The sequence below is a fragment of the Hyperolius riggenbachi genome, chromosome 2 (assembly GCF_040937935.1).
Source record: "Hyperolius riggenbachi isolate aHypRig1 chromosome 2, aHypRig1.pri, whole genome shotgun sequence".
Classification (NCBI taxonomy): Eukaryota; Metazoa; Chordata; class Amphibia; order Anura; family Hyperoliidae; genus Hyperolius; species Hyperolius riggenbachi.
The window spans coordinates 463542083-463564067 of record NC_090647.1 but is presented as its reverse complement, the minus strand read 5'-3'; the positions used below and the strand labels follow the sequence as shown (position 1 = coordinate 463564067).

At 45.8% G+C, this 21985-nt stretch overlaps 1 protein-coding gene across 1 annotated transcript in view; it reads right to left on the bottom strand.

Moving 5' to 3' along the window:
* PIGS (phosphatidylinositol glycan anchor biosynthesis class S) overlaps positions 1-16102 on the bottom strand; it is a 39745-nt gene extending 23643 nt beyond the window's left edge. The window contains exons 1-5 of the mRNA XM_068270161.1: positions 15921-16102; positions 15704-15843; positions 7984-8095; positions 4636-4725; positions 2263-2354 (exon numbers count right to left, since the gene is read on the bottom strand). Coding sequence (XP_068126262.1) covers positions 2263-2354; positions 4636-4725; positions 7984-8095; positions 15704-15843; positions 15921-15954 — 468 coding nt within the window. The 5' untranslated portion in view covers positions 15955-16102. The remainder of the gene's footprint in view (positions 1-2262; positions 2355-4635; positions 4726-7983; positions 8096-15703; positions 15844-15920) is intronic.
* Positions 16103-21985: the final 5883 nt, after the last annotated feature.

Here is a 21985-nt window from a genome sequence, read left to right as displayed (position 1 = left end):
GAACCGCTGGAATGCAATGATGTGTCGGCTTATTAATTGTACAGAGCCACAATAGTCCAACATGCAAACAGACTGTTTCGGATTGGTTGGTCCTCATCAGAGCATGGCATGGGTTAATGTGGCTCTATGGGGTAGAACAAGCTACACTGTTTACTAGACCAGAGTGACATCGCTGATGTCCCATTGCTGATCTCATTTCTTTTTATACTTTGGATTATATTGTTCTAAATAAAGATCTCTTGATGGATTCGTGGTTATCTAGTGTCATAATATACAACGAGTTACCTGATTAGCAGCTCCAGAGTGCCAGGTGCAGAGAGGCTGTGAGGGGCACCAAGGGGAGGGAAGGGGTGTGGACAATGTGGGGGCCCCATCAAAGTCTCGCTGGGGGGCCCCATGAATTGTAGTTATGCCAATGGTGTGGAGGTATGTTGTTAAGAACAATATTGTGTTATTTACTGAATGTCAAAAAGATGGGGTTATTTTTGTTTTTATAAAAAACATTCCGAACAGCTTGACTACAGCTAAACATAGTATTAGTAGACAATTTTCTAAGCTCCATTATAGCCGTTAGCTTTTTTTTTTTCAATAAAAAAAAAAAAAATATAAAATGAACAGTTTTTGTTGCTACAGTCATGATCTCATGATATGCCAATGGTCACAGTTTTATCTTTCTGCTGATCTGCTGAAGGCTGAAGGGAGACCTCTAGAGGCAGAGAGATAACATTGTTCAGTCATGCAGCACTGGATTTCTTCAATGGGTCTACAGAGAGGTCATTGATATATTTACTGCAAAGATGGAGAAATATTGATGACAGAATGTGGAACAGACAATATAAGCAGTTAAAAAAAAATGTTTTTCCTTCAGCAGTACTGATGGTGCCCCCCTTATAGACAAAGTCAAGACAATACAAATAACATTTACATTGCACTTTTCTCCTGGCGGCGGACTCAAAGCACTTGAGCTGCTGCCACTAGGGTGTGCTCTATAGGCAGTATATACAGGACACCACCATGACATTAACAGAGATCAGTGGTGTAGCAATGGGGGATGCAGCGGTAGCGACCACATCAGGACCCCTGGACTAGAGGAGCCTAGTAGGGGCCTTCCTTTAACCACTTTATTAACTCTTTCTTTGTGCTAAACTGGTAATAGTTACCTCTATATGTGCTTTGATTCGTTTTAACCATTAATAGTAGGTTCTCCTCCCTACTTACACCTCTCTGACACTGCAGCGGTCCTTGTCAGGTTTTGGTGCTTCATATCAATTGTTATGTATAGAGCACTTGAGTGGGCCCAATGTAAAACTCACACTGGGGCCCAGAGCTTCTCAGCTACACTACTGACAGAGATGGTGACCTGCCCAATGGAAGCAGCTTAGTAAGGAAGGATTGGGTGGTCACAATCTATGCAGAAAACTCACTATGTGCACAAAAATAAAAAGTTATTAGATAAAAGCAAGGAAAATGACACTGAAGTCAGATTTGGAGCAATGATCGACATTTATGCTTTCAAAGGTTTGCATTAGTGCACAGGAATTGTACCCAGGTTCACCTTATTACTTTATTGTTAGCCGCTCCATACAAACAGAACCTAGGACTATATAGGAGGTCAGGGAGTAATTAAGTATGCATATCTTAGCGCTAAATATATTTAAAAAAGGATGCCGACTGGGCGAGTTGTGCAGATGCTTACGGCACCTTACCGCCCCCCCCCCCCCTCCCCCATTCTCTAGTAATTGGCCCTGTTCTTTACTTCCTGGTCGGCGCCTTCCAACTTGGACATATTACACTGCGCATGCGCAGTATGTTGGCTTGGGTGCTTTGCAACCGCGCTTAAGTCATATGTTGTCGCTGAGGAGCGCAGTCGCAAGGCATCCAAGCAGACATACTGCGCATGTGTAGCGTAATATGTCCATGTTGGAGGGCACTGACCAGGAAATAAAGAATTGGGCCAATTACCAGAGAATGGAGTGCGACGCCAGGGCACAGAAGGTGCGGTAAGCATCTGCACAGCTACACACACACACACACACACACACACACACACACACACAGTAGGCATGCTTTTTTTTATATATATTTAGCGCTAAGGTATCTTTTAAGAATAAATACAAATGGCTTATACATGTTCCTGGTAAGTAGTTCCATCAAACATACTATTTTTTCATAGAAAGGCTTGTTATATTCTAAAATGAAAATGAGATCGCGTATTTGGCCATTTCAGGAAGGAATAGCAGAGTTATTTACATTTCTCCGTACCTGAGGGAAAAGAGGAGTGTTTTCTGGTATAATGTACAGTGACAGGGCTCCCTGGGTTCCTTTACTGAAGAGCTGGAGGGCTTCATCTGCTTCTACAACACAAACACAAGCTTATTAATAAAGGGGGGGGAGGGGGGGGTTCAGGGCCTGATCCCCTTGGGCAACATCGCTGGGCTGGCCTACATAGACGCATGTCAGCAGTGTAGCTGACAACTCGTTCTGTTGCTATGCAGGGGGAGGGGGGGGGGGGGTGGAGGTATAACAGAGCATCGCATGCATGATGTCATCCTACAGGTGGGGAGGGGTGTCTTCAAAGAATATGGCTGCCACTCGGCCAAGTTGATCTGCCGGACAGATTGCTTGCCGAGTGGCAGTTACTGGTCGGAAGCCTCTGTACACACACCTGACCATCAGCTGATGCGGTCGTTATCGGCTGCCTCAGCCAACTTTAGTCAGCCATGTGTACAAGGCTTTATAGTGTGTCACATCAGTTTTTTACTGTGTTTAATGTTGTAAAGCAAAAATGTCATTTTGAGTATAATCCCACTTTGGCCTCGATTCATAAAGCATTACCTCATGCGGTAATGCTGAAAACAGCAGACTTTACCGACCACTTAGCAAAATGTCAATTCATAAAGGCTGTTACCGCATGAAAAGCTGACATTACCGACCAGGGAGATAAATTACCGACAACACATGTCAGTAAATTGTCAGCAAATGTCAATTCATAAAACCTTCAACAAGCGGTAAGCCTGGCGGTAGTTACCGACACCTCTAGTGAGGCGATAACAAGTTACCGACAGCTCTGACAGCTCTGATTAATGCAAAGTGCAGAGAGCCGAAGTCTCTTTGAGTCATCAGTGGAGAGAGCCAGAGAGCCCTCTGTGTGAATCATTTCAGCAGGCAGGGAAAGACTGTGTGACTCATCTGTCTGAGCCATCTGCGTGAGTCATTTCTGCAGGCAGGGAAAGACTGTGTGACTCATCTGTCTGAGCCATCAGTGGAGAGAGCCAGAGAGAGCAGTCTGTGTGATTCATTTCTGCAGGGCAAAGAGAGAATCGAGACACTGCTCTACTCTACCGCTCAATGGGCTGCGGTAATTTACCGACCTCCAAGGGCAGCTGGGGAAATCTTTATGAATTAGCACACAGACCGGGAAAATACCGAGTGCGGTATTTTCCCGACAAGATTTTTTTATCGCACTGCTGTTTATGAATCGAGGCCCAAATTTGATGACAAAAAGGAATTGAGGGGACTCTTACTGAAATACTACAACTTTGACAAGTTTTAACTCTTGCCTGGAGTGCTGTACTGTGTCAATAAAGATGTATGACTATGGCATAAGAGACTTTGCAGGAAGACATGCAGCTGACAACAGTGCAGGCTAATTCAGCAATACTCTCTGGTAGCATTGCCTAGTTATTAGTTGCTACAATAGATAGTATGAGCATCATTTACATAACACATCACAGAGACTTGACGCAGCAACAGAACTCTAATATAGAATGTAAACCGCTCACAAAAAAAAGCAACCTTACACATCCTCTCCTGACATGAAGCAGGAGCTCAGCAGGGTTTCAGTTCTAGCTTCACATGTGGTAAAAGCCTCTCTTGTGTGGAAAACAAGGGTAAAAGCAGGGCCGGTTCTAGACTTTTTGCAAGAATGATTGCAAAGCACCTGAAAATCTTCACCCTCAGTATACGTGTGTAGGTGCCCACTGAATAGGGTAGCCAGGTAAAGTTGCCTCAGTATAGGTAGCCAGTATAGTTTCCCCCAGTATAGGGAGTATAGTTGCCTTAGTATAGGTAGCTAGTTTAGTTGCCCCAGTATAGATAGTATAGTTGCCCCCAGTATAGCTTAGCTATGTAGGTGGCCAGCCTGCTACCCCCTTCCCTCCCTCCCCGGCCACTGCTAGTTTACCTTAAACAAGCGATGGCAGCCTCCTCCTGCAGCAGGGCAGGCTCACCCGGTCCTCCTCGGATCACCTGCCTGCTTGAAGACCTCAGATCCGCGTGGACCGCAGAGAAATTACAGGAAGAAAGGAAAGCGGTTCCCATAGCGCGTATGCCAGAAGTAATTACTTTACTTCTAGTATACGCACTATGGGAGCCTCTGTCCTCTCTTCACAGCGGCTCTGTGGGCCACGCAGATCTGAGGTCTTCAAGCAGGCAGGCGATCCGAGGGGGACCTGGTGAGCCAGCCCTGCTGCAGGTGGCAGCCGTCGCTTGGTTAAATAAGGTAATTTAGCGGCGGATGGGGAGGGAGAAGGGTGGGTGGCCATGGAGAGAGGGGAGTGGGTGGGATGCCACCTGCGGGATCGGAGTCCCATGGCGTCATGGGTAGGACAGCCCTGGGTAAAAGCCACTCTGTACCTTGTAAACTCTGCAGGGACAGAATGTCGTCTTCTTCTGGACTCGTTCTTCTGTACTTGAACTCATAGCGGCAATTGAAACTTGTATGAGCTGAGGAAAGAACACGTTACATGAAGCTATGAGCACACACCTATACAATGCTGGGGAGGGATCAGGACATTTTTCTACACACTTAACACAATGGAAAAAACAACATATTGAAAGTGTGCATAGCTTATTTTTAACCATAGCTTGAGAAAAATGAACATTACAACACAGAGATAAGAGATAATGCACGTTTACATAAAACTATAACAGTACAGTGTCGCATCAAATTAGCCAACAATTCAAGCAAAATAAGAATGAGACCATTCATTGCTTAACTAGAAAAGATTCAAAAAGAGTAAGCTATTGTGTACACAGTATGAGAGGATGTACTACGTACAGCCAGGGAATAGCTGCAGTCAGCGTGCAGGTGCCCAGAGTTAGGCACAATTAGGGTGCAGGTGTACAGAGTTAAGTTCAGTCAGCATGGGCCGAGCTTGTGAGGGGCTGACAATTAGATGTGCTTGGAGGACCAGTGTTCGATATTCAGACAGTCAGTACAGTCAGCGTGTAGGTGCACAGAGTAAGATCGCAGGTGCACAGAGTTGGGTACAGTCAGCACGCAGGTGCACAGAGTTCGTTACAATGAGCTTGCAAATGCACAGTTAGGTACAGTCAGCGTGTAGGTTAGATACAGTCAGCGTGTACAAAAAAGGCAAAAATATTCCTCAAACAGCACCACTGCAATATTCAGGGATTACCTGAGAACAGTCAAGCAGCCACTCATGTGATATATATAACTTTATTAATATTCAGCCAAAAGAGACAAGCAACCTTAAAAACAATTAAAAATACAGGAACCAGAAGGTCCACACAAAAGATATAGCAGGTTTTAAACATATGTATAGGTAGAGCTAACATCCCCCAATAAAGGCTAACAAAACAAAATTGAATTATCCTTGACCCGGGTCATACCCTATTGAGATATACAGTATGCTTTTCTTGTACACTGGTATTAATTCCTAGCACACGTAAAAAAAAAAAAAAAAAAAAAAAATACCATTTCGCGCCGTAAAAGACGCTCCGGAATATAAGACGCACCCAGGTTTAGAGGGCAAAAACCAGGGGAAAAAAAAAAATACTAAACCTGGTGTGTCCATATTCCAGGAGCATCTTGTACATATCCTTCTATGTGTCTTCATGTGTGCTCCTGTGCCCCCCATGTGTCCTGTGTGTCCTCATGTGCCCCCATGTGTCCCCCTGTGCCCTTCTGTGCCTCCCATGTGTCCTTCTGTGCACCCCATGTGTCCTCCTGTGTCCTCATGAGTTCTCCTGTGTGTCCTCATGTGCCCCCCATGTGTCCTGTGCCCCCACGTGTCCTCATGAGTTCTCCTGTGTCCTCATGTGCCCCCCATGTGTCCTTCTGTGCCCCCCATGTGTCCTGTGCCCCCCATGTGTCCTCCTGTGCCCCCCATGTGTCCTCCTGTGCCCATGTGTCCTCCTGTGCCCCCCATGTGTCCTGCTGTGCCCCCCATGTGTCCTCCTGTGCCCCCCCATGTATCCTGTGTGTGCTTATGTGCCCCTATGTGTCTTACTGTGCCCCCTCGTGTGCTCCGGTGCCCCCCATATGTCCTCTTGTGCCCCCATTTGCCCCCCCCCCCTGCCTTCCTCCCTCCCTCCTGCCCGAGTCTCCTGGCCCCCCATGGAGTGTTAATAGCGGCGACAACTTACCTTCTTGCCATCTTCCAGGCACTTCCCGCTCTAGTGGCCGGCTTGAACTGATGACGCGCAGTTCAAAGCCGGCCACTAGAGTGAGAAGTGCCTGGAAGACGGCCGTCTGCAGTCATCGCGGGCGCACTGCGGAGGTAAGCTACCGATACTTATTCCTTCACCCAGGGGGGCCAGATACACAGGGGGGAGGCAGAGGAGGCTAGCGGGGGGCAGCGCAATCATCTAGGATCAGCGCGGGAGCCTGCCAAAGGTAAGTTGCCGCCGCTATTAACACTCCATGGGGGGGCCAGGAGACTCGGGCAGGCAGGGGAAGGCAGGCACAGAAAGGCAGGGAATCCCCGACGTGGCGGCGGGTCGCATCGGCGGGCGTTAAGTCGGGGATTCCCTGCCTTTGCCGTATAAGACGCAGGGACTTTTTCTCCCCATTTTTGGGGGAGAAAAAGTGCGTCTTATACGGCAACAAATACGGTATATATTTATATAGGGTGTGCACCCTTTCTATTGTATTTTGGTACAGTCAGCATGTAGGTGCACAACGGTCAGCATGCAGTTGCCCAGAGTTAGGTATAGGTAGCGTGTAAATGCAGAGTTAGATACAGTCAGCATGGGCCAAGCTAGTAATGTTTAGATGTGCTTGGAAGTCTGGTGTTCAATATTCAGACCAGTCAGTACAGTCAGCGGGTTGATGCATATGATTGGTTACAGTCAGGGTGTACCTGCCTGGAGCTACGACAGAGAGCAGTTGCACAGAGAAGGAACAGATAGGACATAGCTTCAAGGAGTTTAAGAGGAATCAAAGTGACATATAAGGTAATTTTTATGTTAATTATTCTGGTTTCAGCACCAGGAAAACTTCCTGTAGCCAAATGCTTCCGGCTGCGAAATGCTTAATGTAGTGCTGTGGAAAAGGTGCTCAACTGAGAGAGTTAAAGTGTGGTAGATGGAGGGTAGGCCAGTTTCAAGAAGTGTGTTTTGAGTGCTTGCTTGAAGGTATTGAAGGAAGAAGCGAGTCTGGTGTGGGGGGGGGGGAGGGAGGAGGAGGAGGAAGGGTGGGAGGTTTGTTTCATAGAGTAAGGGCAGCTCTTGAGAAATCCTGTAGACGTACATGGGAGTGAGAAATGCATGGGGAGGTCACGGGGTGATCATTAAAGGGCCAGAGGTGGCAGGCAGGTATATATCTGAACGAGCTGAGAAATGTAGGCTGGGCAGGTCTTGTGCAGAGATATGTAGGTAAGGCACAAAATCTTGAAATTGATCCTGAAGCAGATAGGGAGCCAGTGTAGGGCTTCACAAAGGGGATAAGTGGAAACAGAGTGGTGGGAAGAATGGATGAGTCTAGCTGCTGCATTAATGACTGACTGAAAGGGTGCAATGCATTTCAAGGGGAGGCCAGACAGTAGGGCATTGCAATAGTCAAGGCGGGAGATGAGGAGGGCTTGGATGAGAAGCTTGGTAGTGTCTGGGATCAAAAAGGGGTGGATTTTGGAGATGTTGTGAAGGTGGAAATTGCAGGCTCTGGTAATTAATTTTCTTTCATAAATCAGAATCAGAACTAATAAGCATCACAGCAAATCAGCGGCTGGCCTCACTAACCATTTAGAACAGCCTCGTTTTCATTCACATCTGAAGCTGGGATTCTTCTTTGCTGCTCGGAGGTCAGTGTTCCTTTAGTGAATACCACCTCGATGGGCACCGTGAGCTGGAGCTGAAACAATGATTAGAATAACATTCTACACCTACAGTATGCTGTTCATCTCAGTTTCTTCAAATTCTAATGGAATGCATGGATAAATTGTGCATCTCAAATCAATAAAAACTGAACTGAAAATAAGCTTATGGAGGTAATTATTTGCATGTGCAGTAGAAATGGGAAACAGAACTTTCCTGGAGTCGCACAAAAGCTAAAAGAGTACGGAGAGGGATATGGAGGCTGCCATATTCATCTCCTTTCAATCAATACCAGCTGCCTGGTGCCCTGCTGATCTTTGTGCTCAGTGTCTGATTCACACACATGAAACAAACATGCAGCTAATGCAGTCAGAGCACCCGATTTGCATCCTTGTTCAGGGTCTATAGCTAAAAGTATTACAAGCAGAAAATCAGCACGACAGCCAGGCACTCTGCATTGTTTAAAAGGAAATAAATATTTCCCTATGCCTCCATGTCAACACCTGTGGGTAGATGCCCCGCCCACTCTACCCCGGAGGACCAATCTATAAAAACTCTGAAATGACCCACCTCCCTAGTCTTTTTTTCGTCCTCGCCTCGGAAGACCGTTGGAGCCTTTGGTGCCAGAAGTTTTTATTTTTCCCCTACCTCGGCTGGCTCTTCCAGCTCCCCGCTAGGTTGGCTCGTCTAGTGATGCATTTTAGGTTATAAAATTAACCTACATCCTTACCCCATTCTGCTGGTCTTGGGGGGTATCAGTGTATACACTGAGGGCTATCGCTCCTGAAGCTCCGGGTACCTCACGCTAAATGCGTGTGCTGCTGTGCGCTGGATCCTTTCCTCTCTCTCGCTCCCCTCCGTGTACTGTGGGGTCCGGCGTTCTCAGCGTGCAGGGCACTTCCGGTTGCTGTTGGCGTGCGCCTCAGCACTTTATATGGCTGCCGGAGCGCTGTGTTCCAGACGCTGAATAGCTATGACGCCAGGTGGGGGCGGAGCTATCTCCCTATAAGAGACGGCGCTGTGTTTATAACAGCGCCGATCTCCGCAGCAGGCAGTCACACGCGCCAGCGGCTCCCTGTCACCCGACTGGAGGCATTATCTCCTGGACATAGACAGTTTCTTTATACTTACAATGTAAGTGTTTGTCGTTGAAATGAGGGGCTGCAGATCTTTGTGTAGGTGACTTGCCTTGCGGGTACACAGTCTTACTTATATTCTCTTTTTCATTCTACAGCCTTATTTTGGCTGCCCTATGGACCCCCAAGCGCCTTCTATAGACCAGCAACAGGTTGAGAGGTAGGGGCTTTAGAGGTAGGTTCTTATTTAAACACCTAAGGAGCTGAAGATTAATTACAATATTTATATTACAGACACAGAAGATCACACAAGAAAAAAATCATCCAAAGAAAAATCGGATTCTAAGAAACATGCCTCCACCAGCCAGAGCCGTGAGAGGAGTAGATCACCTATACATGAGCACGTGACCTCTTATCATATCCCTAAGAAATGTTGGGCCTGTGGAAATGAAGTTATACCTGGAAAACTTGTATGCAGGGAGATGCTTTGGAGAAATGCCTACAGAACCACAGCAACAACCTATGGATGTTTCTGAAATGATAAAACAAGAGGTTCAAGATTCCATGAGAGAATATATAGAGTCACTTCCCCCCCGGAGAGGGAACATCTACTGACACTACAGTACCACAACAGAGAATTGAACCCGAACCAGACCAATTGGCAGTGGGTTTTGACTTCGCACTGGTTCAACCCTATGTAAGAGCAGTGCGAGAAGCACTAGAATGGGAAGATGAGGAGGAGCAATTGGAGGATAAAGGGAAGAAAAGAAGAGAGTATTATACACATCTTAAGAAGAAGACAATACCTTTTCCATTTATGGAAGAAATTAAGGGCGTAATCAAGGAAGAGTGGGAAAAGGTCGAGAAAAAGCCTCCCTTAGGGAATAGATTTTCCAAACTCTATCCACTTGGAGAGGAAGAAGTGAAGGATCTAGACAATTCTCCATCGGTTGACGCATCAGTAGTCAGATTAGCACGCCATATGACTCTTCCCAGGGAAAATTCTAAAAATTTTAAGGATCCTTTAGAAAGGAAGGTCGATAACGAATTGAAGAAGATTTATACAACTTCAGGAGGTACAGTCAGACCAGCAGTGGCTTTGACAGCTGTAGCTAAGGCTCTACATGCCTGGACTCTGAACATAGAAGATGCCATACTTGCAGACACAGACAAGGAAGCTATTCTTTCAGCACTACAAGATTTCAAGATCACGGCAGACTTTATAGGAGAGGCTGCAGTGGACATTGTTAGGTGTTCAGCAAGAAATATGATTTTTTTCTGTGGTCGCTAAGAGAGCGTTGTGGTTGAGAGGATGGGCAGCTGACTTAGCCTCACGTCAGGACTGGTGTAAGATACCCTTCGATGGAAAACATCTCTTTGACGAGGAAATGGACTCTGCTATAAAGAGAGTCACAGGCGGAAAATCGGGGTTAATTCCCCAGGAGAGAAGATCTAGAAGACAGAATCCTCAGCAGAATACGAAGTTTCAACAGAATTGGTTCAAGAATGCCAAATCGTACAGACCGGGCCGTGACTATAGAAGAAACTGGCAGAGTTCTCAGAACAATCTTCAGAGGCTAACAAAACAGAAGACTTCTAATGCTTCCTCGAGTCAACAAAAGCCCTTTTGAGGAAGTGTCCGCCCAGGTTTGGCCAGTTGGCGGAAGGCTTCAGGCTTTCAGTCAAATTTGGACGGAACACATTCACAACAAGTGGATAGCCAACACTGTGACTCGTGGACATCGTTGGAAATTCAAGAACGGACCGCATCCAGATCTTTTCATACAGACAAGAGTTCCCAAAAACCCAGAGAAAAAGGAGATGCTATATGAATATGTGAATACCCTTCTACAGAAGAGAGCAATAATACCAGTACCGCAAAGAGACAGAGGAAGAGGGGTCTACTCCCCATTATTCTTCGTTCTAAAGAAGACAGGAGACTGGAGGCCGGTCCTAGATCTAAGGAACCTAAACAGCACGATAAAGTCGCAAAGATTCAAGATGGAGACCCTTCAGACAGTAACCCAGTCTATAAGGAAATTCAACTATATGCTTTCCCTGGATCTAAAGGACGCATATTTGCATGTCCCAGTACACAGACAGTTCCAAAGATACCTACGCTTTGCAATAGATCAGACTCATCTTCAATTCACCTGCCTACCCTTCGGGATCTCAACAGCACCCAAAACCTTTACGAAGGTATTAGTTGCAATAGTGGGATTACTACGGCTAAAGAACCTGAGGTTATACCACTACCTGGACGACCTCCTGCTCCTAACAGAGAGTGTACAGACTCTAGAGGAACACAAACAGATTCTAATTTCTACTCTTCAAACCTTCGGTTGGTTAATAAACCTAGAGAAGAGCAAGCTAACTCCAACTCAGTACTTGATATATCTGGGAGCGCAGATCCAGACGGTAGACAATGTAATAAGACTTCCAACAGAAAAGATACAGTCAGTAATCTACAGAGTTCGTCAAATTCAGTCAGTGACTCATCTTCAAGCCAGACAGTGTCTCAGCATGTTGGGAACGTTTTCATCAACCTTTCTGATGGTGAGATGGGCCCATTGGCACTCCAGACCTTTCCAATGGGGCTTTCTCAGATAGTGGGACAATGCAAGTATGCATCAGTGGATAGAATTGATAGTGTTAATGAGGAACAGCTTGAGTTGGTGGACCAATGCAGACAATCTAGAGAGGCATTATCAGATTCAACCAGATCATCCACTGGTCATAACAACGGATGCAAGTTGCACAGGATGGGGAGCCCACTATGGACATTTAACAGCCCAAGGGATTTGGGACACAGAACAAGGTAATACACCCGCCAACATCCTGGAGATCAGGGCAGCATACATGGCGTTACTCAGTTTCCCGCACCTTATTCAAGGGAAGAGTGTCTTACTAATGATGGACAACAAGACAGCTATTTCATATGTCAGGAGACAGGGCGGCACAAGGAGTCTCTCTTTGCTTCAGGAGGTTTCGAAAATATTCCAGTTTGCAGAACAAAATCTATGGAACATCAGTGCCTCCTATATTCCGGGGCAGCAGAATCTCAAAGCAGATTACCTAAGTCGCCATACCATTGACAACAACGAGTGGAGTCTGAATCAGGAGGTGTTTCAGATGATCTGCAAGAAGTTAGGGAAACCAGTCCTAGACCTGATGCCAACACCTTACAACAAGAAGTGCAACCGATTTTATTCCAGGTACCGATTTCATCAGTCGGAGGCAGTGGATGCAATTACAGCCCAGTGGGAGTTCACACTTGGCTATGTATATCCTCCAAATCCTATGATTCACCGCATCTTGTTGAGATTATTGAAGGAGAAGGTTTCGCTAATAGCGATCATACCGCACTGGCCATGACGGCCATGGTTTCCATTACTCTGGGAGATGAGGACCCAAGCTCCAATACCATTGCCGGACAGATCAGACCTACAGAACCAGGGGGTGATATTCCATCCCAATCCACACAGTCTAATGCTGATGGCCTGGAAGTTGAAGGGCAAAGGCTAAGAGGCCTGGGTTGCTCGGAAGCTGTAATTGGCACAATTATGAAAGCAAGAAAGCAAAAGCACCAACACCAAATATAACAATATTTGGCAGAAGTTCAGAGAATACTCCACACGACAGAGATTTGATCCCTCAAAACCGGAACAGCAGCATATACTGGGGTTTTTACAAACTGGAGTAGAAAAAGGATTAAGCTACTATTCTATCAAGGGACAAATTTCAGCTTTGTCAGCTTTCACAGGAACAACTTGGGCTTCATTCCCGTTAGTAAAGCAGCTCATAAAGGGAGTCTTAAAATTAAAACCTCCTAGAAAGACGAGGTTTCGCAAATGGGACCTTTCTCTAGTTCTAGAAGCATTATCTAAGACACCGTACCATCCATTACAGGACTGTACTTTGTGGAACTTAACGTTAAAGACTATTTCTGGTCGCAGTCTCATCTGCCAGAAGAGTCTCAGAACTTCAGGCCCTAGGCTCAACAGAACCTTATCTGACATTCTACCCCGATAGGGTAGTATTAAGACCAATACAACAATTCATACCAAAGGTCGCTTCTACATACCATCTGAACCAAGACTGGACGTTACCCACTTTAACAGAACCAGGATCAGATGCAATTCATCCATTGGACGTAGTTCAAGCATTAAGGGCATACATAGATATGACAAAGGATATTTGCAAGTCAGAGAGATTGTGGATAATTCCATTCGAATATAGAATGGGGCAGGCCGTCACCACGAGAACAATATCTTCCTGGCTTGTTAGAATCATACAGGATTGCTACAAGTCTCTCAACCTGGAGCCCCCTGGACAACTTATGGCGCACTCTACTAGAAGCATTTCTACTTCCTGGGCAGCCATGAACAAGGTTTCAGCAGATACCATCTGCCAAGCAGCGAATTGGACAACGATAAACACATTTATGCAACATTATAGAGTGGACATGGCGGCCAATTCTTCACTTAACTTTGGGAAAGTTGTATTAACTGGACAACCTTCTTAAATTAAAATTTCTCTTTATTTGCACAAAGTCTACAGTCTCCCTCCCTTCTTCAGATTACTAGTTACATCCCACAGGTGTTGACATGGAGGCATAGGGAAAACGGAAAATTGTATACTTACCTAACAGTAATTTTCCTTTCCCGATGCCTACATGTCAACATTGGGGTTCCCTCCCTTCAACTTTGACGAGTCCGAGGTTCATATAAGACTAGGGAGGTGGGTCATTTCAGAGTTTTTATAGATTGGTCCTCCGGGGTAGAGGGGGCGGGGCATCTACCCACAGGTGTTGACATGTAGGCATCGGGAAAGAAAAATTACCGTTAGGTAAGTATACAATTTTCCGTTGTCAGCCTCCATATCCCTCTGAGTTCAGGTGTGATTTAAAGAAAACCTGAAATTAATAGGACATCATTTATCTGGGGCTTTCTCCAGCCTCGTGTGGGCCGTATGCTCGATCTCGATCCTCCCACTCTTCTCCGTTCTTCCAAAGTGGAGTCCGCGCATGGTCCCGGCAGCATCCCCCCTTATTTTTTTACATTAGGTACCCCTCAGTTTTACTTTAACTCACCTGGGCTTTAACAGGAACTTTACACAAAATAATAACCGAAAACTGTCACTTTGACCGATTAATGCAGCCTTCCAATTCAGATTAGCCCCATGTCAAGTTCCAGTTTTACCCAGTGCCATTGCTTAGGCTAGATTCACAATGGTGTGTTGCATAACATGGTAAATTGTGTGTGAACTGCAATGGAGACTGGACATAGATGTTATTACAAAGCCTGCATGCATCAATGTAAAAATAATGCAATCCGTTATGACACAGAGATGTGAACAGGCCCATAGAATTGTATGGGCAATTATTTGACATGCAGAATTATTCTGCAATGCAACTAATGCACTCTGAACAAGCCCTTACAGTAAGGCCCCATTCACACTTCAAAGCGCAAAAAGTTTTGCGGGAGTGATTTTTCCGTGATTTAACACGGAAAAAAAAAAAAATCACTGGACACTGCAGCAATTTTCCCGCGATCGCGTTTAGCGCTTCTATAGCACTGATAAGCGATCGCCGGGAAATCACCTGAAAATGGTGCAGGCTAAGCATTTGGCGATTTGCGTTAATCGCCGGCGATTAACGCAAATCGCCCAAGTAAGAACAGACCCATAGGGTATTGGCTGGATAGTGTGCTGGTTAAGGGCACTGCCTTTGACATGGGAGACCAGGGTTTAAATCCTGGCTAGGGTCTGTACCTATTCAGTAAGGAGTTCAAGGCAGGACTCTCTAACACTGCAGGGTGGCCTATTGAGCGCGCCCCAGTGGCTGCAGCTCTTGAGCGCTTTGAGTCCGCCAGGAGAAAAGCGCTATATAAATGTTCGGATTATTATTATTATAATAATAATGCATTATTATTATTGCACTAGCACTTTCAAAAGCGCTAGCGCTTGAGCGTTTTGCCGAAATCGCCGGCAAAACGCTCTAGAGTGAATGAGGCCTAAGGGGTTAAAATAAAGGTATTCTGCAGAACTGGAGCAAAGCCTTGTCCCTACCTAGAAAATATTGTGGGGTGTGTTATGAGACACAAATAATAATAGTTGATGCAGAATTATACAGATTTGTTCAGCCTGAAAATGGACCAATCATGTGAAGCTGGAATGGGATTTGATTGGTCCATTTTCAAGTTACATAAGTTTTTTTTGTAATTCTGCATCAACTGAGAATCATTTGCATCTCACTGACCACACCTAGTCCTGAACACTGAGAAAATCTATATGCAATGTAGGGCTGAGAGTAGAGTCCGTCACAAATAGCAATGCCACTTTAATTCAGATTTCCAACTCATTTCTAGTGACTGCACAGCAAATTGTAAACCTGAAATAAAGGAATAATCCTTTATTCCTTTATTTCAGGACTACTGTGAGCAGATCTTTAACAAGAAGTAAGCCAAGTCATGAGCTGTGACATCATTGTTTAGCTCATCATAATTCCAGCATGCTTCAGACACAAGTAAAAGTACAGTACTGCAGTGTATGTCTGCAGATCTTCATACCCGCAGCTGGCCCAGCTGGCTGATGTCGGAGTAAGGAAGGGATGCTCGGTAGGTCTCAGTAGTCTTCCACCATAGAGGCAGCCCCAGCACAGCCGCCACCAGAGCGATAGAGAGGGCGGCTCGCTTCCCCCGGGAGGCCTCTGTAACAGAGAACATACATGATTCCCATTCATTGTACAGTACTCGGCAATCGCCCTGCTACCCGGCTGCCACTCACCCACTGCCGAGAACCCTGTCACAGGAGCCACCATGTTTCCTCTTCTTGTCAAACCGGCTGCTCCAGCAGAGGAGATCAGCCAATCACCAGCAAGGCTGTCATAGGTGTCTGTCCCAACTTGCAGCCATTTTTTTGAAGACCACAGACAACGCAGCCTCTACTAGGGAACTCCGACAGGATTACGGAAGCGTCAGAATGATAAACACTTCCGCTTCTAGCAAGTTTCTATAGAAACTGCTCTGGTGGGGAAGCTTAGTTTCCGGTAGTGACTGAGCAGAAGCTTGCCCTTGCAGCAGAGTGGCCGTGATATTTTTAGTGATTGGATAGTGAGTGAGGTGCGAATATTTCCAAGTAGGGATTAGATTGTGAGCTCCTCTTAGGGACAGTTAGTGACAATGGGCTCTATTCTCAAAGACTTCCCGCATGCGGTAAAGTACATGTGGGAAGTTTGCGACCAAAATACCGTCAAGTTGAAATTCTCAAAATGTTCCTCATGTTTTTTCCGCATGCGGAAAAAGTGCGGGATTCATGCGGAAAAATTTCCACAAAAGTCGGTATTTTCCGCAATAAAAAATCAATTCTCAAAAATGTTCAGGCGCATCATTTCGTCGTTATTTACCGATTTTTTATCACCTACAAATAGTAGGTGATATATTCCGCATCCCATTGACTTTAATGAAGTGTGGAGGCTTAAGGGCTGTGCTTGGTGGACTTTAAAAAAAAAAATTTTAATCACTTTTTCATGCGACCTTTTTACCGCATGATTCCCGCATGAATAATGGCTGTTTCCGCATCTTTTTTCCCGCATGCGGAAAACATGCGGAAAATATTAGTGAATGTGGAAAAAATGCGGAGTTTACCTCTGGCGGGAATATAGCGGTAAAATTTTGTGGAAAATTTGGCTCTTTGTGAATAGAGACCAATATACGCTATATAAATACTAAATAAATAAAATAAAGTAGCAGGATTCTGAAAATGTTATGTAGACATAACGCTGGTTTAAACTGAACGTGTAAAAGGATACCTTAGTGCTAACAAATATGCCAAAAATAAGTGTGTGTGTGTGTGTGTGTGTGTGTGTGTGTGTGTGTGTGTGTGTGTGTGTGTGTGTGTGTGTGTGTGTGTGTGTGTGTGTGTGTGTGTGTGTGTGTGTGTGTGTGTGTGTGTGTGTGTGTGTGTGTGTGTGTGTGTGTGTGTGTGTGTGTGTGTGTGTGTGTGTGTGTGTGTGTTAGTAGTAGTAGTGCAGAGTCTTACCGAACCTCCCTTGCCCCAGCATCAGTCTCCGTTTTCCTGAAAAGCCACCTGTTCCGAAGTCCGCCTTACGTGTTTCGTCCGTCAAGGACTCATCAAAGTCAGAATCAGCTCTGATGAGTCCTTGACGGACGAAACGCGTAAGGCGGAGCTTAGAGAGCCTGACGTCACTGGGAGCATACTGGGGAACGCGAGCCGGCCTAAAGTATTGTACCAGCGGAAGCGCCGCAGCGGAGATGGGACGCCGATACCGCAGTGGAGGTGATACCGCTAGGCTGATCCTAAGCCTGATATGCGCACAATTCATCTGTATGACGTGAGTGCAATCCAGCGCAGGGCATTGGCAGCTATTGTTTACGGTTTTACGCTATGTTTTGTTTTTATTGTGACTTTTAAGTGGAACTTGGATTAAACCCTTTGGAAACCTAAGGCTGCTTGTTCGTTGGCTGATTGATTCATGCGAGAGACCCACATGAAAACTGAGGTGGATCACATCTGGTGAGCCTGTATTTTAAAGGGGGTGTGTGAATAGTCGCACCGAGAGTGGAGCACGAGTGAAGCTCCATTTGCACTGGGGTGTCAGTGTTGTAATATTAACAGCAATGCACTATGTTGAGGTCTTTGTAACCCTGCAGGTTGTGGTGTAAGAAGAGGAGCGCTGTCAACATATAGATATAGGTACCCATTTGTGGCATTTTTTTCTCATTATAGGTACACTTTAAAAACAGGAGTTAGTCTAGTTGAGGTGACCCTCACCTCATAGACAACTGCCATTCCATCTGCCACGCCTTCAATAAATCACAGCAAACTCACCCCTGCTAAAATGCCCAACAAGTACATACATAGACCACTAAATTAGTAAATTCTAAAATTGCACACCAGGACCCTTGCCTTCAGCTGCTGGGTTTTGGGCATGACCCTGCTTCGTGGGCTTTGGGCATGACCCTGCTTCAGCTACCAACTCTGCCCACACAATTTTACTAACCTGGCATGAATAGTGTGTAATTGTATATTTCGGAGGGCAAATTAGTGATCTATGTATGTACTTGTTGGGCACTTTGATTTTAGAAGATTGCAAGAAGGAACAGAGGCGCCAGCAGAATAAAAATGTATCACATATAAAACCAATAAAAACGATGGGGGTAAGGGTGGACTTACCTCCCCAGAAGTCACAACATAACCACTATGTATGGTATAAAACAGGTTTTTTAATTGATACTCCAAAAAACAGTTGCAACACATTTCACGGGTCTCAAGCCCGCTTCCTCAGGCAAAACACAAAAAGGAGTAAGTCGAGATTTGTGCAAGTGGGTGCAGCGCCTCAGGCAACTGTCTTTTGGAGTATCAATTAAAAAACCTGTTTTATACCATACATAGTGGTTATGTTGTGACTTCTGGGGAGGGAAGTCCACCCTTACCCCCATCGTTTTTATTGGTTTTATATGTGATACATTTTTATTCTACTGGCGCCTCTGTTCCTTCTTGCAAAGTTCTATCCACCTGGTGGAAGGGTGTGATCATCCTGTTTTTTCCGACTACAGAGTGCGACTTCTTAGCCTGAGTGGGGACAGGCCTAATATCCCCATATGTGCTATAAGTGGTTGCCTAGACCTGGCAACCTACACTTGTGAGTATAATCCTTTCACTTTCAATCAAATTTTTCTTACCATTGGTAATACACTATTGGGGGCTCTCGGTTGTTGTTTCTCTTGTTTTTCACTTTGATTTTAGAAGTGAGGAGTTTGCTGCCATTTATTGCAGGGAGCGTCAGTTGGAACAGCAGTTATTGCTGCAAGTGTCAGTTAGAACAGCAGTTGTCTATGAGGTCACCTCAACTAGACTAGCTCCAAAACTGATAGATCACTTGTTCTGCAGCAGTGCATTGTGACATAGGGAAACACTGATATTTCTTTTATCTGGGCTGTACATCAGTTCTCCGTTCAGTTATAACTGACAGCAACTGATGTAAACCAGGTGCTCACTAATGATATGATCCTTTTGGTGATTCCTACTTTCATTATTTGCTACTACCTCACCCCATGAATCTAATGGCCCATACTCACAGGCTACAATTGTCACCCGTGAGTATGCGCCGTTGCACGGGCGCGCACCCCGAACTGTCGCCCGTCGCTGATGTCGCCAGGCGATTGAACTGCTCAATCGCCTGGCGACAGTCGCCGCCGCAACTCCGCCGCAACTGTCGCTAGTCCGCGTGAGTACGCGGACTAGCGACAGCAACCTCCATTGAAGTATACGGAGGTTCCGGCGGGGGGAGGAGGAACGTCCGCGACAGCTTCCGTCGCGCCGCTGATCCCTCTTCCGCGTGTGTACGCGGAGGGACCTGGCGAGGAGCTGTCGCCGACCTGTCGCCCACACGCTCACGTGTGCTGGCGACAGGCCCTAAAAGTTGCCCGTGAGTATGGGCCATTAGGGCCTGTTTCCACTACTCGCAAGTTCTGGATGCAAGAAAACTGACTCCAATTAATGCCTATAGACCTGTTTCCACTAAACGCGATTTTTCTGATGCAGATTTCCCACTAGGCATTCATTGGAGTCAGTTTTTGCATCCAGAATCCGCATGTAGTTGAAATAGGCCCTAAGAATATAATTGTTGAAACCAGGAAAAACAAATACAAAACAGCATACCCTTCTAAAATCTTGTTACAAGAGTTTTTTCTTACTGGAAGAAACATTACGAAGGTTCTACTTCTTCAGGAAAATTCTTGCCACAAGTGGAATGCCCCAGTGATATTGAGGAACAAAAAGGTCCATGGACATAATCTGCTGATATGGAGGTGCAGAACAAAGTGTCAGTCCTTTGCGAAACAGCTGTCAGACAACTTTCCTCCCCCCACTGCTGTAACCTGTGTGTCGACCCGGTCACAATAAAGGGCATTTTTATGCAGCAGTGCCCTTCTCTCTTCCTTGATTGACTTTGTCAGTCCTTTCCATCAGTAAGGCCTGGTGCACACCAAAAACCGCTAGCAGATCCGCAAAATGCTAGCAGATTTTGAAACGCTTTTTCTTCTTTTTCTGCAGCGTTTCAGCTAGCATTTTGCGGTTTTGTGAAGCGTTTTTGGTGTAGTAGATTTCATGTATTGTTACAGTAAAGCTGTTACTGAACAGCTACTGTAACAAAAAACGCCTGACAAACCGCTCTGAAGTGCCGTTTTTCAGAGCGGTTTGCGTTTTTCCTATACTTAACATTGAGGCAGAAACGCATCCGCAATCCAAAATCTGCAGCAGCCCGGGAGTATGCGTTTCTGCAAAACGCCTCCCGCTCTGGTGTGCACCAGCCCATTGAAATACATTACCCTAGTGGATCCGCACCCGCAAGCGGATCGCAAACCGCAGCAGAACCGCTCTGGTGTGCACTAGGCCTATGAAAGGGTAACAAATTCTTCCATTACGCTGATTTGAAAGATTCCACTGTAAATTGTAATTTAATTTAGACTTCATGAAGGCTGCTTTGTAGTGCTACTATAGCTTGAACATTGATGGTAGGAATCACACTATAATTTGTGGCACAAACTATAGTATGGTGGCTGGATAGTGTAATGGTTAAGGGTTGTGCCTCTGCCGTGGGAGACCAGGATTCGAATCTTGGCTCTGCCTGCTCAGTAAGCTAGCACCTATTCAGCAGGAGACCATAGGCAAGTCTCCCTAACACTGCTGCTGCCTATAGAGCGCGTCCTAGTGACTGCAGCTCTGGCACTTTGAGTCTGCCAGGAGAAAAGCGCGATATAAGTGTTTGTCTTTTTTTCTTTATATTAGCATGGTAGGAATCAGGACATAGGAAAACACTGATGGTAGGAATCACGCTATAGTAGCACTATCTATTTTTTGTCCAGTCAGTGCTGCCACCAGCAAAGCGAGGCCCCCTCAAGTGTGGCCCCAAGCAGGGGCGTGCCACGCTTCAAGCTGGAGGCGGCCAGCCTGCCCTGTGCTGCTCCTGGGGCCCCCAGTAACCTACTTAAAGCGGAATATAACCCAGCATTTCTTCTTTGCTCTAAAAGATTATTTACAACATATTATATGCAACCAGCATTTTTTTTACTAGACCAGCATTGGAAGGGTTACACACAGAGCTTGAAAGTTCAGTGCATTGAAATCTGGATGCATCCGAAGTTGTAGATAATGTTATCTTGTGTTTACCGTATATACTCGCATGCAAGCCGAATTTTTGACCCCCAAAAAAGTGGCCCAAAAGTGGGGGTCTCGGGTTGCATGCGAGCCATCACTACTGAGAGGTGCATGCAGATGAGGGCCGCCATCCTTCTGAGCACAAGAGGGCAGAGGAGTAAGAGAGATGCCAAGAGAAAAGCCACATTTAGGAAGAGGCCCAGGCAGCAGCAGTTAACAGGTGAGAGCAATGTGGCTAGGCCTCACCTCACTCAGTACAGACTGCACATCAGTAGCGCATTACAAGTCAGCCATACATGCCACTCTGCTCCAGGGGGTAGGACAGTGACACACAGCCCCCTCATCTGCATGTACATGTACAACTTCACCACAGCAGTCGCTGCAGCTGGCTGGCACAAGTTGGTAATCCCTCTGTCATTTATTCTCACAGTGGAAACTCGCCAGTAGCCGCGGCATTTCCTTATATGCGAGTCAATCATTTTTTCCATTTTTTAAGGTAAAAGTTTGGGGTTTGGCTTATATGCGGGTCGGCTTATATGCGAGTATATACGGTACTTAAATGTATCAAGTGAGGAATGTGACACATTCGCTGACTGTGCAGAAGCAGCTGGAGACAGAGAGACACTGAAAGCATGTCTGCCTTCAATACATAATGAATAAAACCAGTTATT